Source organism: Macaca mulatta, chromosome 19 (genome assembly GCF_049350105.2).
Source record: "Macaca mulatta isolate MMU2019108-1 chromosome 19, T2T-MMU8v2.0, whole genome shotgun sequence".
Classification (NCBI taxonomy): domain Eukaryota; kingdom Metazoa; phylum Chordata; class Mammalia; order Primates; family Cercopithecidae; genus Macaca; species Macaca mulatta.
The window spans coordinates 10,511,822-10,526,891 of record NC_133424.1 but is presented as its reverse complement, the minus strand read 5'-3'; the positions used below and the strand labels follow the sequence as shown (position 1 = coordinate 10,526,891).

At 50.3% G+C, this 15,070-nt stretch overlaps 1 protein-coding gene across 13 annotated transcripts; it reads left to right on the top strand.

Moving 5' to 3' along the window:
- Positions 1-387: 387 nt before the first annotated feature.
- Positions 388-9,034, top strand: FBXL12 (F-box and leucine rich repeat protein 12). Of its 13 annotated transcripts, none has more exons than XM_077977247.1 (4): positions 689-754; positions 892-964; positions 6,810-6,907; positions 7,592-9,034. In XM_077977247.1, exon 4 carries the CDS (start codon positions 7,592-7,594, stop codon positions 8,411-8,413), a length of 822 nt encoding a protein of 273 aa, XP_077833373.1. In that variant the 5' UTR covers positions 689-754; positions 892-964; positions 6,810-6,907; the 3' UTR covers positions 8,414-9,034. The 13 variants fall into 13 exon arrangements, with proteins under 13 accessions (XP_077833370.1, XP_077833373.1, XP_014978310.1 ...); XM_015122824.3 differs by lacking the exon at positions 6,810-6,907 and adding an exon at positions 5,445-5,488; XM_015122822.3 differs by lacking the exon at positions 6,810-6,907 and adding an exon at positions 5,445-5,488 and having other exon boundaries at positions 689-780.
- The last annotated feature ends 6,036 nt before the right edge of the window (positions 9,035-15,070 follow it).

Genomic DNA, 15,070 nt, shown 5'->3' with positions numbered 1-15,070 from the left:
GTCCCGACTACGTCTTCTCGGCTAGGTCCTTGTCGCCATCCCCGCCCCCAGGGTCTCGTCCCGCCCCAGCCTCGCCTTCCAGCGGTTGTCCGCACCTCTCCCGGCCCAGCAAGCCTCGTCCCGCCCTAGCCACACCTTCCAGGCGTGGTTCTCGTCTGCAGCCCCACCTAGGCCTCGCCCCGGCTTCCGGGCTTGGTCCTCGTCTCTAGCCCCGCCCCCTAACCTCGCCCCAGCCCCGCCTTCCGGACTTGGGTCCGTCCGTCCCTGAGCCTTGCCCAACTCCAGCCACGCCTTCCAGGCTCGGTCCTCGTCTCTAGCACCACCTCCGATACTCGCCCCACCCCAGCCACGCCTTTCGGACTTGGTCCTCGTCTCTAGCTCCGCCCCCGAGCTTCGCCTCACTCCAGCCCCGCCTTGCGGACTTGGTCTTAGTTCCCAGTCGCGGCCAAATCACGCCTCAGCCACGTCCCGCAAGACTCTCACTGCCTCAGTCACGCTTTCCAGTCTGGTTTCTGGTCCCCATCCGCGGCTGGTCCGGCCCTGGGACCCAATCACTGCCCAGCGAAAGGAAAGTCAAAGTCCTCTACCGGCTAAGGGAAGGTCGCGGCCGCCGCCCTGTCAGCCGCCTCGGGGCCCCCGCGGGGACCCCCTCGGGTCTCCTTAACCGGAAGCGGAAGTGCGTGTCGGTGGGATCATGGCGACTTTGGTCGAACTGCCGGACTCAGTCCTGCTTGAGATCTTCTCTTACCTCCCGGTACGGGACCGGATCCGCATCTCCAGGTGCGGCCCCGCCTCCCGGGGGGAAGGGCCGGGCGGAGGGCGCACCTGGGACCTGGAGATGCGATGTGGCCTGGGGCTGGGGTCGTTCTAACCGCGCGTCCCCTCCCCCAGGGTCTGTCACCGCTGGAAGAGGCTGGTGGACGACCGGTGGCTGTGGCGACATGTCGACCTGACGCTCTACACGGTAGGCATGGCTGGCCAGGCGGGCCTGGGCCGCGGTCGCGGTGCCCGGACCCGAAAGACCACCTCTCCCACCCTGGGACAGGTTGTCGGTACCTGGGCTGGGGATTTAGAGCCAGGTAGTCCTGGGCCTATCTCGGCATCATCGCTTACCTGCTCCTCTTCTACCTCAGGGCCTCAATTTCCCCATCCCTGCAATGGGGATAAAGGACAGTACCTGCCTCACGGGACTATTGTGGGACTTCACTGAGATCATGCAGGGAAAGGGCTTGGAACAGTCTGGCACATATTTATCATTCGATAAATGCTAATTTATGACTATGTTATCAAGTTTTTGTTTTGTTTTTGAGACGGGGGTCTCGCTCTGCTGCTCAGGCTGGAGTGCAGTGGTGCGATTGTAGCCTCGACCTCCCAAACTCAAGCGATCCTCTCATGTCAGCCTCTTGAGTAGCTGGGACCACAGGCGCTCACCACTATACCCGCTAATCTTTTATTTTTTGTGGAGACAGAGTCTCACTATGTTGCCCAGGCTGGTCTCGAACTCCTGGGCTCAAGTGATCCTCCCGACTTAGCCTCCCAAAGTGCTCAGATTACAGGCATGAGCCACCGCAACTGGCCCACCCAAAACATTTAGAGATATATTTGTTACCCTTTTTGAAACTATTTTCATAGATAACTGCTATTATAAAGTGGATTTGCACCCTTCCTTTTACCTTACTTCATATGTGTGTGTCCATAAACAATTATAGTATTAGTAATGTATTTCTAAACTTCAGGTAATGCTGTTCTACTATTTAGATAGTGTTCTACTTTTAGACTATTTTACTGTATATATCCATCTGTAACTCCCTTTAATACAGTATTGCTTTTGAGGTTATTTTTTTAAGGACAGTCTTGCTATGTTGCTCAGGATGGTCTCGAACTCTTGGACTCAAGTTGTCTCCCACCTCAAGTCTCCTGGAGTGTTGGGGTTACAGGTGTGAGCCACAGCGCCTGGCCTGATATTATGAAACTTAGAGTATTCTCAGTCATTGGTTTTGCAAGGAAAAGTTGATTCATCCATTGGTTTTGTGTGCATTTATGCTCTGCAGTTTATCTTTCTGTAATTTATTTTTTTGAGATGGATCTCACTCTGTAACCCAGGCTGGGGTGCAGTGGCGAAATGATAGCACACTGCAGCCTCAACCTCCGGGGCTCAAGCGATCTTCCTGCCTCAGCTTCCTGAGAAGATTCATTAGAACATGTTTCTTTCTCTCTTGGTTCATGATATAGTTTGGCTGTGTCCCCAACCAAATCTCAACTTCTCAATTTCTAAGCAGCAAAGCATTCAAGAGGTGACTTGGGTACTGTTAAAAGTATTCAGTTTTCTAAGGGAAGCAGAGCTGAAAAGTTTGGAAATTTGTAGCCTGACTATGTGATAGAAAAGAAAAACCCATTTTCTAGGGAGAAATTCAAGCCAGCTGTAGAAATTTACATAAGTAGCAAGGAGTCTAATGGGCTATAGGGAAAATGTCTCCAGGCCATGTCAGAGACCTTCATGGCATTCCCCTCTCATCTCAGGCCTGGAAGCCCAGGAGGGAAAAATGGTTTCCTGGGCCGGGCCCAGGGCCCCCATGCTGCATGCACCCTGGGACTTGGTGCCCTGTGTCCTAGCCACTCCAGCTGTGGCTGAAAGGGGCCAATGTATAACTCAGGCTGTGGCTTCAGAGGGTGGAAGCCCCAAGTCTTGGCAACTTCCACGTGATCTTGAGCCTGCTGGTGCACAGAAGCCAAGAACTGAGGTACGGGGCCGTGCACGGTGGCTCACGCCTATAATCCCAGCACTTTGGGATGCCAAGGCAGGTGGATCACTTGAGGTCAGGAGTTTGAGACCAGCCTGGCCAACATGGTGAAACTCCATCTCTACTAAACATACCACAAATGCGTGGTGGCACATACTTGTAATCCTAGCTACTTGCGAGGCTGAGGCAGGAGAATCGCTTGAACCCGGGAGGCAGAGGTTGCAGTGAGTCGAGATCATGCCATTACACTCCAGCCTGGGTGACAAGAGCGAAACTCCATCTCAAAAAAAAAAAAAAGAAAAAAAAAAAAGAATTGAAGTTTGGGAACTTCTGCCTAGATTTCAGAAGATGTATGAAAACGCCTGGATGTCCAGGCAAAAGTTTGCTACAGGGGTGGGGCCCTCATGGAGAGCCTCTGCTAGGGCAGTGTGGAAGGGAAATGTGGGGTCAGAGCCCCCACACAGAGTCCCTACTGGGGCACTGCCTAGTGGAGCTGTGAGAAGAGGGCCACTGTCCTCCAGATTCCAGAATGGTAGATCCACCCACAGCTTGCACCATGCACCTGGAAAAGCTTCAGACACTGAACGCCAGCCTGTGAAAGCAGCCGGGAGGGAGGCTATACCTTGTAAAGCCATGAGGGGCCGAGGTGCCCAAGACCATGGGAACTCACCTCTTGCATCAGTGTGACCTGGATGTGAGACCTGGAATCAAAGGAGATCATTTTGGAGCTTTAAAATTTGACTGCCCCACTGGATTTCAGACTTGCATGGGGGAACCCCTTTGTTTTGTCCAGTTTCTCCCATTTGGAATGGCTGCATTTACCCGATACCTGTACCCCCATTGTATCTAGGAAGTAACTAGCTAGCTTTTGATATTACAGGTTCATAGGTGGAAGGGACTTGCCTTGTCTCAGATGAGACTTTGGATTGTGGACTTTTGGATTAATGCTGAATGAGTTAAGACTTTGGAAGACTCTTGGGAAAGCATGATTGGTTGTGAAATGTGAGGACATGAGACTTGGAGGGACCAGGGGTGATATGATATGGATTGGCTGTGTCCCCACCCAAATCTCAACTTGAATTTTATTTCCCAGAATTCCCATATGTCGTGAGAGGGACCCAGGGGGAGATAATTGAATCATAGGCACTGGTCTTTTGCATGCTATTCTTGTGATAGTGAATAAGTCTCACGAGATCTGATGGGTTTATCAGGGGTTTCCACTTTTGCTTCGTTCTCATTTTCTCAATTTTTTTTTTTTTTTTTTTTTTTTTGAGATGGAGTCTTGCTCTGTTGCCAGGCTGGAGTGCAGTGGCACGATCTTGGCTCACTGCAACCTCTGCCTCCTGGGTTCAAGCGATTCCCCTGCCTCAGCTTCCTGAGTACCTGGCACTGCAGGTGCGTGCCACCACACCAAGCTAATTTTTTGTATTTTTTAAATTATTTATTTATTTTTCTTTGAGACAGAGTCTTGCTCTGTCACCAGGCTGGAGTGCAGTGGTGCAATCTCGGCTCACTGGAACCTCTGCCTCCCGTGTTCAAGCAATTATCCTGCCTCAGCCTCTCAAGTAGCTGGGACTACAGGCGTGTGCCACCACACTTGGCTAATTTTTTTTTGTATTTTAGTAGAGATGGGGTTTCGTCATGTTGGCCAGGATGGTCCCAATCTCCTGACCTCGTGATCTGCCCGCATCGGCCTTCCAAAGTGCTGGGATTACAGGCATGAGCCACCGCACCTGGCCGCCTTTCTCATTTTCTCTTGCCACCGCTACGTAAGAAGTGCCTTTCGCCTCCCGCCGTGATTTTAAGGCCTGCCCAGCCGTGTGGAACTGTAAGTCCCATTAAACCTCTTTTTCTTACCAGTTTCAGGTATGTTTTTATCAGCAGCATGAAACTAGACTAATACAGTTTGTATTACATGGGTTTACATATGCATGTATAAAAGGCAAATGCAAGCATGCTTCCTTAAGGATTGATAATAAGCTATTTTCTTTCAGTGAATGGAAGAGCTTGATGTAGAAACACCTTTTTGGCCGGGCGCGGTGGCTCACTCCTGTAATCCCAGCGCTTTGGGAGGCTGAGGCGAGCAGATCACTTGAGATCGGGTGTTTGAGACCAGCCTGACCTGCATAGAGAAATCCCATCTCTACTAAAAATACAAAATTAAGGCCAGGCATGGTGGTTCATGCCCGTAATCCCAGCACTTTGGGAGGCCATGGTGGTCGAATCACGAGGTCAGGAGATCAAGACCATCCTGGCTAACATAGTGAAACCCCATCTCTACTAAAAATACAAAAGAAAGCACAGCCGGGTGTGGTGGCACATGCCTGTAGTACCAGCTACTCGGGAAGCTGAGGCAGGAGAATTGCTTGAATCTGGGAGGCGGAGGTTGCAGTGAGCTGAGATCACACCACTGCACTCCAGCCTGGGCAACAGAGAGAGACTCCGTCTCAAAAAAAAAACCAAAAATACAAAATTAGCCAGGCATGGTGGCACATGCCTGTAATCCCAGCTACTCGGGAGGCTGAGGCCAGAGAATCGCTTGAACCCAGGAGGCGGAGGTTGTGGTGACCGAGATCGTGCCACTGCACTCCAGCCTGGGCAACAAGAGCAAAACTCCATCTCAAAAAAAAAGAAAAGAAAAGAAACACCTTTGTAAGCACACATGAAGAATATGTTATTAGACAATTTTCCTTTTTCCATTAGGGCCTATGATGTCAAGTAGAGAAATCCAGCAATAAAAGGCAGATGTAAGCATGCTATTTTTTCTTTTTAAGATAACATGTACTTATAATGAAATGCCCAGTGCTATCAATTATGTATGCTTTTTATTTTCTACTAAGTCTAACTTCCCAGGGTTGATTTTTGCAGCTTCCACTGTACCAGGCTGTGATTTTTTTGAGACGGAGTTTCGCTTTTGTTGCCCAGGCTGATACAATGGCACAATCTCGGCTCATCGCAACCTCTGCCTCCCAGGTTCAAGAGATTCTCCTGCCTCAGCCTCCCAAGTAGCTGGGATTACAGGCATGCACTATCACACCTGGCTAATTTTGTATTTTTAGTAGAGACGGGATTTCTCCATGTTGGTGAGGCTGGTCTTGAACTCCTGACCTCGGGTGATCCGCCTGCCTCAGCCTCACAAAGTGCTAGGCTTGAGCCACCACTCCTGGCTGTGATTTTTTTTTTTTTTTTTTTTGAGACAGAGTCTCACCCTGTCGCCCAGGCAGGAGTGCAGTGGTGTGATCTCAGTTCACTGCAGCCTCCACCTCCCAGAGCTGGTTCTCATGCCTTCGCCTCCTAAGTAACTGGGACTACAGGTCCCTGCCACTTTGCCCAACTATTATTTTTATTTTTATTTTTAGTTTTTTGTTTATGTTTTGAGGCAGAGTTTCACTCTTGTCACCTAGGCTGGAGCGCACTGGTGCAATCTTGGCTCACTACAACCTCTGCCTCCTGGGTTCAATCAATTCTCCTGCCTCAGCCTCCCAAGTAGCTAGGAATACAGGCGCCCACCACCACGCCCAGCTAATTTTTGTATTTTTAGTAGAAACGGGATTTCACCATTTTGGCCAGGCTGGTCTCAAACTCCTGACCTCGAGCAATCCACCCGCCTCAGCCTTCCAAAGTGCTGAGATTATAGGTGTGAGCCACCGTGCCTGGCTTTCTAAAATTTTTAGTAGAGACAGGATTTCGCCACGTTGCCCAGGCTGGTCTTGAACTCTTGAGCTCAGGCAATCCACCCACCTTGACCTCCCAAAGTGCTGGGATTACAGGTGTGAGCCACCGTGCCCAGCCTTTTCATTTGTTGTTTTGTTTTTTTAACATAGACCTAATTTACTCCGGGTAGTTTTCACCTTTTAAAATTTTATTCTGTGTTGCTTATTTCTACTGGAGGTGATCATTAAACAACAGGTAAAATGTCAATGAGTTGTTTTGCTCTCTTTCTTAGTCCAGAAAAATGGTAAGAATCTATTGCTAAAGGTAGATTCTGTTAGTATCTTTTTCCCCCCAGCAGATTTATCCTTTTTTTTTTTTCTTTTTTTTGAGACGGAGTCTCATTCTATCACACAGGCTGGATTGCAGTGGCGTGATCTCAGCTCACTGCAACCTCTGTCTCCTGGGTTCAAGCGATTCTCTTGCCTCAGCCTCCTGAGTAGCTGGGATTACAGGCACTCGCCACCACGTCCAGCTAATTTTTGTATTTTTGGTAGAGACATGGTTTCACCATGTTGGCCAGGCTGGTCTTAAACTCCTGACCTCAAATGATCTACCCACCTCGGCCTCCCAAAGTGCTTGGATTATAGGCATGAGCCAGTGCGCCTGGCCCCCACCAGATTTATTCTAAGTGGCCGAGTGCAGTGGCTCATGACTGTAGACCCAGCACTTTGAGGGGCTGAGATGGGAGGATCGCTTGAATCCAGGAGTTGGAGACCGGCCTGGGCAACGTAGCAAGACCTCGTCTCTACTAAAAATCACAAAAATTAGCTGGGCATGTGTCAGAAGTCCCAGCCACTTGGGAAGCTGAAGTGGGAGAATCACTTGAGCCTAGGAAGTCCAGGCTGCAGTGAGCCATTATCTCACCACTGCACTCTAGCCTGGGTGACAGAGCAAGACCCTGTCTCAAAAAAAAAAAAAAAAAAAAATGATTTGTTCAAAGCCCTAGCAGGCAAGATGGTGCACTCAAACCGTCTTGTTGAACCTGGGGAGGTTGAACCTGGGGAGGAGACTGGCTAGGGAAGGGCAGAAGCAGGGCACCAGAATCCCCCACCCTGGGGATGTGTGTCTCCAGCCCAGCAGGGGCCTTGGAAACTCCATACCTCTCACTGTGTCACCCCAATCCCTGGCTCTTACAGATGCGACCTAAAGTCATGTGGCACCTCCTTCGAAGGTACATGGCATCCCGGCTCCATTCCCTGCGGATGGGTGGCTACTTGTTCTCTGGCTCCCAGGCCCCCCAGTTGTCCCCTGCTCTGTTGAGAGCCCTGGGCCAGAAATGCCCCAACCTGAAGCGCCTCTGCCTACACGTGGCCGACCTGAGCATGGTGCCCATCACCAGCCTGCCCAGCACCCTGAGGACCCTGGAGCTGCACAGCTGCGAGATCTCTATGGCTTGGCTCCACAAGCAGCAGGACCCCACCGTGCTGCCCCTGCTCGAATGCATCGTGCTGGACCGCGTCCCCGCCTTCCGCGACGAGCACCTGCAGGGCCTGACGCGCTTCCGGGCCTTGCGCTCGCTGGTGCTGGGTGGCACCTACCGTGTGACTGAGACAGGGCTGGATGCTGGCCTGCAGGAGCTCAGCTATCTGCAGAGGCTCGAGGTGCTGGGCTGCACCCTGTCTGCTGACAGCACCCTGCTGGCTATCAGCCGCCACCTCCGAGATGTGCGCAAGATCCGGCTGACCGTGAGGGGCCTCTCTGCCCCTGGCCTGGCTGTCCTGGAGGGAATGCCGGCCTTGGAGAGTCTGTGCCTGCAGGGTCCCCTCATCACCCCGGAAATGCCCTCCCCCACTGAAATCCTCTCCTCCTGCCTCACTATGCCCAAGCTCAGAGTCCTTGAGCTGCAGGGGCTGGGCTGGGAGGGTCAGGAGGCGGAGAAGATCCTGTGTAAGGGGCTGCCCCACTGTATGGTCATTGTCAGGGCCTGCCCCAAAGAGTCTATGGACTGGTGGATGTAACTACTCCACCTGTCCCTGGGAGCCATCCTAGCTTTCATCGTTGAGCCCCAGACCCTCTGAGCAGCACTTTGAAGAGGGTAATCAGACTTGAGGAAATTGAAAGCCCCAGGTTGACAGAACAGAGGCCTAGGGACCTCCAGACCATTGGAATCACTGTTTGCCAGCTGTGTGGCCTTGGTCATATCATCAACCTCTGGGAAGCCTAGTTCCCACATCTGGAAATAAGGATGATCATAGCTACCTCATGGTTACATTGCAAAGCCTTACTCAAAAAGCTCCCAGCCTCCAGAGGCTCTCGGTGAAGAGTCACCTTCACGGTCGTCCTCAGGAACAGGACGGATGAAGAAGGGGTGAGGTTAAGACTTAGGGGCACCCGAGGGGCTGAGCCCCCTTATGAGTACCCAAGAAGGACTGTCTATGCATGCACACCCACAAGCCTATATCCCATTTGTATACCTACACGCACGCAAGAGACGCGGAGAGATAGGCAACGCAGACTCGCTATTCAATGATTGATATGCTCATAAAAGCTCTCAATTCTATTTTCTGTATTTTGTATGCTGTATTTTCCAAGACATATTATTTTGCTATTAAAGAAAAAAATCATTTTTTTTTTCCCAAGAAGTATTCACTTTATTCATTCAACCAATGTGTCTTGAGCTTCTACTATTTTGCAGGCACTATTTTAGGTTCTGGGAAACTGGGCCACAACAATGAACAAAACTGACAAGACCCTGCCCTCATAGATCTCATAGAGGAGAAGACAGGACAACAAACAGGTAAACCAATCCATGTTTTAATTTTTTTGGGCAGGGACAGAGTCTCACTCTGTCACTCAGGCCGGAGTGCAATGGTGCGATCTCGGCTCACTGCACCCTCCACCTCCTGGGTTCAAGTGATTCTCCTGCCTCAGCCTCCCGAGTAGCTGGGATTACAGGCGCCTGCCATTATGCCTAGATAATTTTTTGTATTTTTAGTAGAGATGGGGTTTCACCATGTTGGTCAGGCTGATCTCAAACTCCTGACCTCATGATCTGCCTGCCTTGGCCTCTCAAAGTGCTGGCATTACAGGTGTGAGCCACTGCGCCTGGCCACCATGTTGTAATTTTGGAGACTCTGAGCCAATACACCAGGGTCATGTAATGGAACCACACTTGCATGGTTAAGTGAGCAGGGCAGGCCTCTGTGCTGAGATCTGAGAGGTGAAGAGAAAGCAAAAGTCAGAAGAGCTAGGGGAAAAGAGGGAAGGCCAGCACAGCTGAGAATGAACTTGGCATTTTCCAGAAACGGAAAGCAGGTTGTGTGGCAGAATGAGCAGGGGGAAGAGCTGTCTAAAGTGAGGTCAGGGCCAGGCATGGTGGCTCACATGTGTAATCCCAGCACTTTGGGAGGCTGAGCTGGGTGGATGACTTGAGCCCAGGAGTTCAAGGCCAACCTGGGACATCTGAGGCAGGCGAATCACTTTGAGTTCAGGAATTCGAGACCAGCTTGGTGAAACCCTATTTCTACAGAAAAAATTAGCCAGGTGTGGTGGTGTGTATCTACCCAGCTACTCCCTGGTTTCCCAACTATTCAGGAGGCTGAGGTGGGAGGATTGCTTAAGCCTGGGAGTTGGAGGTTGCAGTGAGCTGTGATCACCACTGCACTCCAGCCTGGGTGACAGCGTGAGACCCTGGTCTCAAAAAAATAAAATAAACAAAAGGAGATAATGGGAACAGGAGTGGGCAGGGCCTCGCAGGTGGCTCAGGCTTTAGGGGTTCAGTAAGTAACAACTCCTTTTCCTGCCTTTCGAGTCTGAACCACTTGAAAGATGCAGGTGTCAGATTGTAATCGTGGGCGCCCACCCCTGAGATGAGCGTTGCTGTGTGTGGCTAAGCCCCGGCTCTGTGGGTTCACTGCCGGCTCAGCAGGCCAGGATGCCTCCTCTGGTACTTAGACCCAGGTTGGAGAAGAGGGCTGAGCTGGGTACACTTGGTTTCTTATTCCAAACTCACCCATCAGAGAAGAGCCGGAGGTGTTCCTCCCATGCTCTTCCCACTCAGAGTTGCAGTAGAAATTCCTTCTCTCTCTCTCTTTTTTTTTTTTTTTTGAAATTGAGTCTCGCTCTGTCATCCAGGCTGGAGTACAGTGGCACAATCTCATCTCACTGCAACCTCCGCTTCCCAAGATCAAGCGATTCTCCTGCCTCAGCCTCCTAAATAGGTGGGATTACAGGCATGCACCACCATGCCCGACTAATTTTTGTATTTTTAGTAGAGCCGGAGTTTCACCATATTGGTCAGGCTGGTCTCAAACTCCTGACCTTGTGATCTGCCTGCCTCAGCATCCCAAAGCGCTGGGATTACAGGTGTGAGCCACCGCACCTGACTTTTTTTTTTTTTTTTTTTTAATAGAGATGGTGCCAGGCACGGTGCGTCCCATGCCTGTAATTCCAGCATTTTGGGACACCAAGGCGGGAGGATCATCTGAGGTCAGGAGTTGGAGACCAGCCTGGCCAACATGGTGAAACCCTGTCTCTACCAAAACTACAAAGATTAACTGGACCTGGTGGCACATTCCTATAATCCCAGCTACTCAGGAGGCTGAGGCAGGAGAATCGCTTGAACCCTGGAGAGGGAGGTTGCAGAGAGCCGAGATCGTGCTGCTGCACTCCAGCCTGGGCAACAGGGCGAGACTGTTTCAAAAATAAATATAGATAGATAGATAGATAGATAGATAGATAGATAGATAGATAGAGAGAAAGAGAGAGAGAGACAGGGGTCTCCTTATGTTGCCGAGACTGGTCTCGAACTCCTGGGCTGAAGCCATCCTACTTCAGCCTCCCAAGTAGCTGGGACTACAGGAATGTGCCATCACGCCTGGCTAATTTTTATTTTTTGTAGAGATGGGGTCTCACTATGTTGCCCAGGCTGGTCTCTAACTCCTAAGAGCAAATAATCCTCCTGCCTTGGCCTGCCAAAGTACTGGGATTACAGGCATGAGCAGCCTCACCTGAAATTCCTTCTGCATCTGGTCACACGAGGACTAGGGTATGAGTGTGCCCCTGATGTGGCCATAGTCAGGGTCTGATTGTCCAGTGCTGTGACCAACGCCAGCAGCTCCAGCCCAGGACATCTGGGGGCTGGGTTGAACCAGGTGGAAACAGAGAGATTGGTGAAGTCTCAGAGCCTGTGGGGGCAAGGAGGGAAATGAGGTCTGTTAGACTTGCAGAGAGTGTCTGGAGAGCTGGGGTCAGTTTGGGAGAATATGAGGGTGACTCAACACCAGCCCTGTGCTGGACTCTGCAGGTGGTTCTGGAAGTGTATTGCCGATGCCCCAACCTGGAACAACTCCACGGGAAAAAAGCTTCCTTTCTTTCTCCTCCCTGCCTTTCCAGTAGGAAGGGAGCAGCAGGCATTAATTTTAGTTTTTTGTTTGTGTTTTGGAGAAGCAAGTCTCACTCTGTCACCCAAGCTGGAGTACAATGGTGCCATCTCAGCCCACTGCATCCTCTGCCTCCTAGGTTTAAGTTTCAGCCTGCCTTAGCCTCCCGAGTAGCTGGGATTACAGGCACATGCCACTACACCCAGCTAATTTTTATGTTTTTAGGAGATGGGGTTTCACCATGTTGGCCAGGCTGGTCTCAAACTCCCGGCCTCAAGTGATCTGCCTGCCTTAGCCTCCCAAAGTGCTGGTATTACGGGTGTGAGCCGCCACGACTGGCCAGCAGGCATTAATTTTGAAGCAGGTAAGTGTTTACAGGCAGTGCTAGCAGATGGGGGAGGAAAGTCCTGATCTGTAGCGTTTGCTGATTACTATGTTGTAAACACTGTCTGATCACAGCTGGTTTCAAGCTACCAACAGTTTAACAACTGGCTCACAAAATAATTGAAGATTCAGCATTTGGCTCTCTTGAGCCACAGCATACCACTGGTTACAGGTGTCTCTTCCTGGGCTTACCCTATGGAGAATTCATTCTGCCTTAGTGACCTCTAACATGGGCCTTGACCCGAGGGGTGATGGGGTGATGGGATATCAGACAGAGCTTCTCCCCTTTTGGGACCTCTCTGCCCCTGATCATTGCTTTCTCCCAGATAAGGGGCTGGGGGCTTCAGGGCTGCCCTCCACTGAAGGCAAAGCATAATCACAATAGCTGACATTTATTATTATTTTATTTTTATTTATTTATTTTGAGACACGGTCTTACTCCATCACCCAAGCTGGAGTTCAATGGTGTGACTGTAGCTCACTGCAGCCTCAAATTCTGGGTTCAAGCAGTCCTCCCACATCATCCTCCCCAGTAGCTGGGAATACAGGCATGTACCACCACACCTGGCTAATTTTTAAAAATAATAGGCCAGGCACGGTGGCTCATGCCTGTAATCCCAGCACTTTGGGAGGCCGAGGCAGGCAAATCATGAGGTCAGGAGATCGAGACCATCTTGGCTAACATGGTGAAACCCCGTCTCTACTAAAAATACAAAAAATTAGCTGGGCATGGTGGTGGGCGCCTGTAGTCCCAGCTACTCTGGAGGCTGCGGCAGGAGAATGGTGTGAACCCGGGAGGTGGAGCTTGCAGTGAGCAGAGGTCGCGCCACTGCACTCCAGCCTGGGTGACAGAGCGAGACTCCATCTCAAAAGAATAATAGTAATAATAATTTTTTTTTTTTTTGTAGAGACATGGTCTCACCATGTTGCCCAGATTGGTCTCAAACTCCTTGGCTCAAGCGATCCTCCTGCCTCAGCCTCCCAAAGTGGTGAGATTACAGGCGTGAGCCACCACACCCAGCCTATTGAGTGCTTCTTATGTGGCAGGCCGTGTGCTCAGTCCTTCATGCATGAACTTCTATCAGCAGCCCACTGAGCGAGGTAGAGATGAAGATACTGAGGCACAGAGAAGTTAAGTTGCCCAAAGCAACATAGCTGGTAAAGTAGAACCTGAGTAATCTTACTCCACAATCTTGCCCAGGATATAAAGCTGCCATGCTGCCATGCAACAGTATCTGAAAGGGAGGCCCAGTAACTGGGCCTCATCAGGGGCTGTGAAGGCAGTCATGACTCCATCTTGGATGCCAACTGCCATCTTGACTTCCAGTTAACACAACTCCTGAGAACAACTCCAACATTTCTACGTTGTTGTTTTTTTTGTTTTTTTTGTTTTTTTTTAAGACGGAGTTTTTGTTCTTGTTGCCCAGGTTGGAGTGCAATGGTGCAATCTCGACTCACTGCAACCTCTGCCCCTAAGGTTCAAGAGATTCCTGCCACAGCCTCCTGAGTAGCTGGGATTACAGGTACCCGCCACCACACCCAGCTAATGTTTTGTATTTAATAGAAATGGGGTTTCACCACGTTGGTCAGGCTGGTCTTGAACTCCTGATCTCAGGTGATCCACCCACCTTGGCCTCCCAAAGTGCTGGGATTACAAGCATGAGCCACCACGCCTCGCCTACATTTTTTTTTTTTTTTTTGAGACAGAGTCTTGTTCTGTCCCTCAGGCTGGAGTGCACTGGCCCAATTGCGACTCACTGCAACCTCCCTCATCCGTGCTCGAGCAGTCCTCCCACCTCAGCCTCCCAAGTAACTGAGACTATAGCTGCACACTACCATGCCTGGCCTTTTTTTTTTTTTTTTTTTGTAGACATAGGGTTTTGCCATGTTGCCCAGGCTTGTCTTGAACTCTTGGGCTCAAGCCATCTGCCCATCTTGGCCTCCCAAAGTGCTGGGATTACAGGCATGAGCCACTGCATCCAGCCAGGATTTCTACTTTATTTACTGTTCCTTGTGTAAGAATATGTACTCACCATAGATCCTGCCCTTGGACCAAAGCGACCTTGATGTTATCGTACAAATTATAGGCTATGACACATAACACATTTTTGCCTGTCTGGAGGGTTAACTTGGCCTACACATTCTTTAAAAAACAAAAAAAAAATTTTTTTTTTTTTCGAGACAGGGTCTTGCTTTGTTGCCCAGGCCAGAGTGCATCATGGCTTATTTCAGCCTAGACCTCCAGGGCTCAAGTGTTCCTTACCCCCTCAGCCTCACAAGCACCTGGGACTTTAGGCACATGCCACCATGCTAATTTTTCTTTTTTTGTAGAGATGGGGTCTCACCATGTTGCCCAGGCTGGGTCTCAAACTTTTGGGCTCAAGCGATCTGCCTGCCTCAGCCTCCCAAAGTGCTGGGATTACGGGCATGAGCTACCCACCATGCCAACCCCCTACAGCTTCACTGAGGTATAATTAACGTGTAATAAATTGCACATATGGCCAAGCGCAGTGGTTCATGCCTATAATCCCAGCACTTTGGGAGGCAGAGGCGGGAAGATCACCTGAGGTTGGGAGTTCAAGACCAGCCTGACCAACATGGAGAAACCCCATGAATAAATACAAAATTTACTAAAAATACAAAATTAGCCAGGCGTGGTGGTGCATGCCTCTAATCCCAGTTACTCGGGAGGCTGAGGCAGGAGAATTGTTTGAACCCAGGAGGCGGAGGTTGCTGTGAGCCGAGATCGTGCCATTGCACTCCAGCCTGAGCAACAAGAGTAAACTCTGTTTTGAAAAATAAATACATAAATAAAAATTGCACATATTTGAAGTACATAATTTGATGAGCTTTGACATGTGTGGACACTCATGAAACCATCACCCCTAAGAGTTTCCTGTGCTCTTTGGC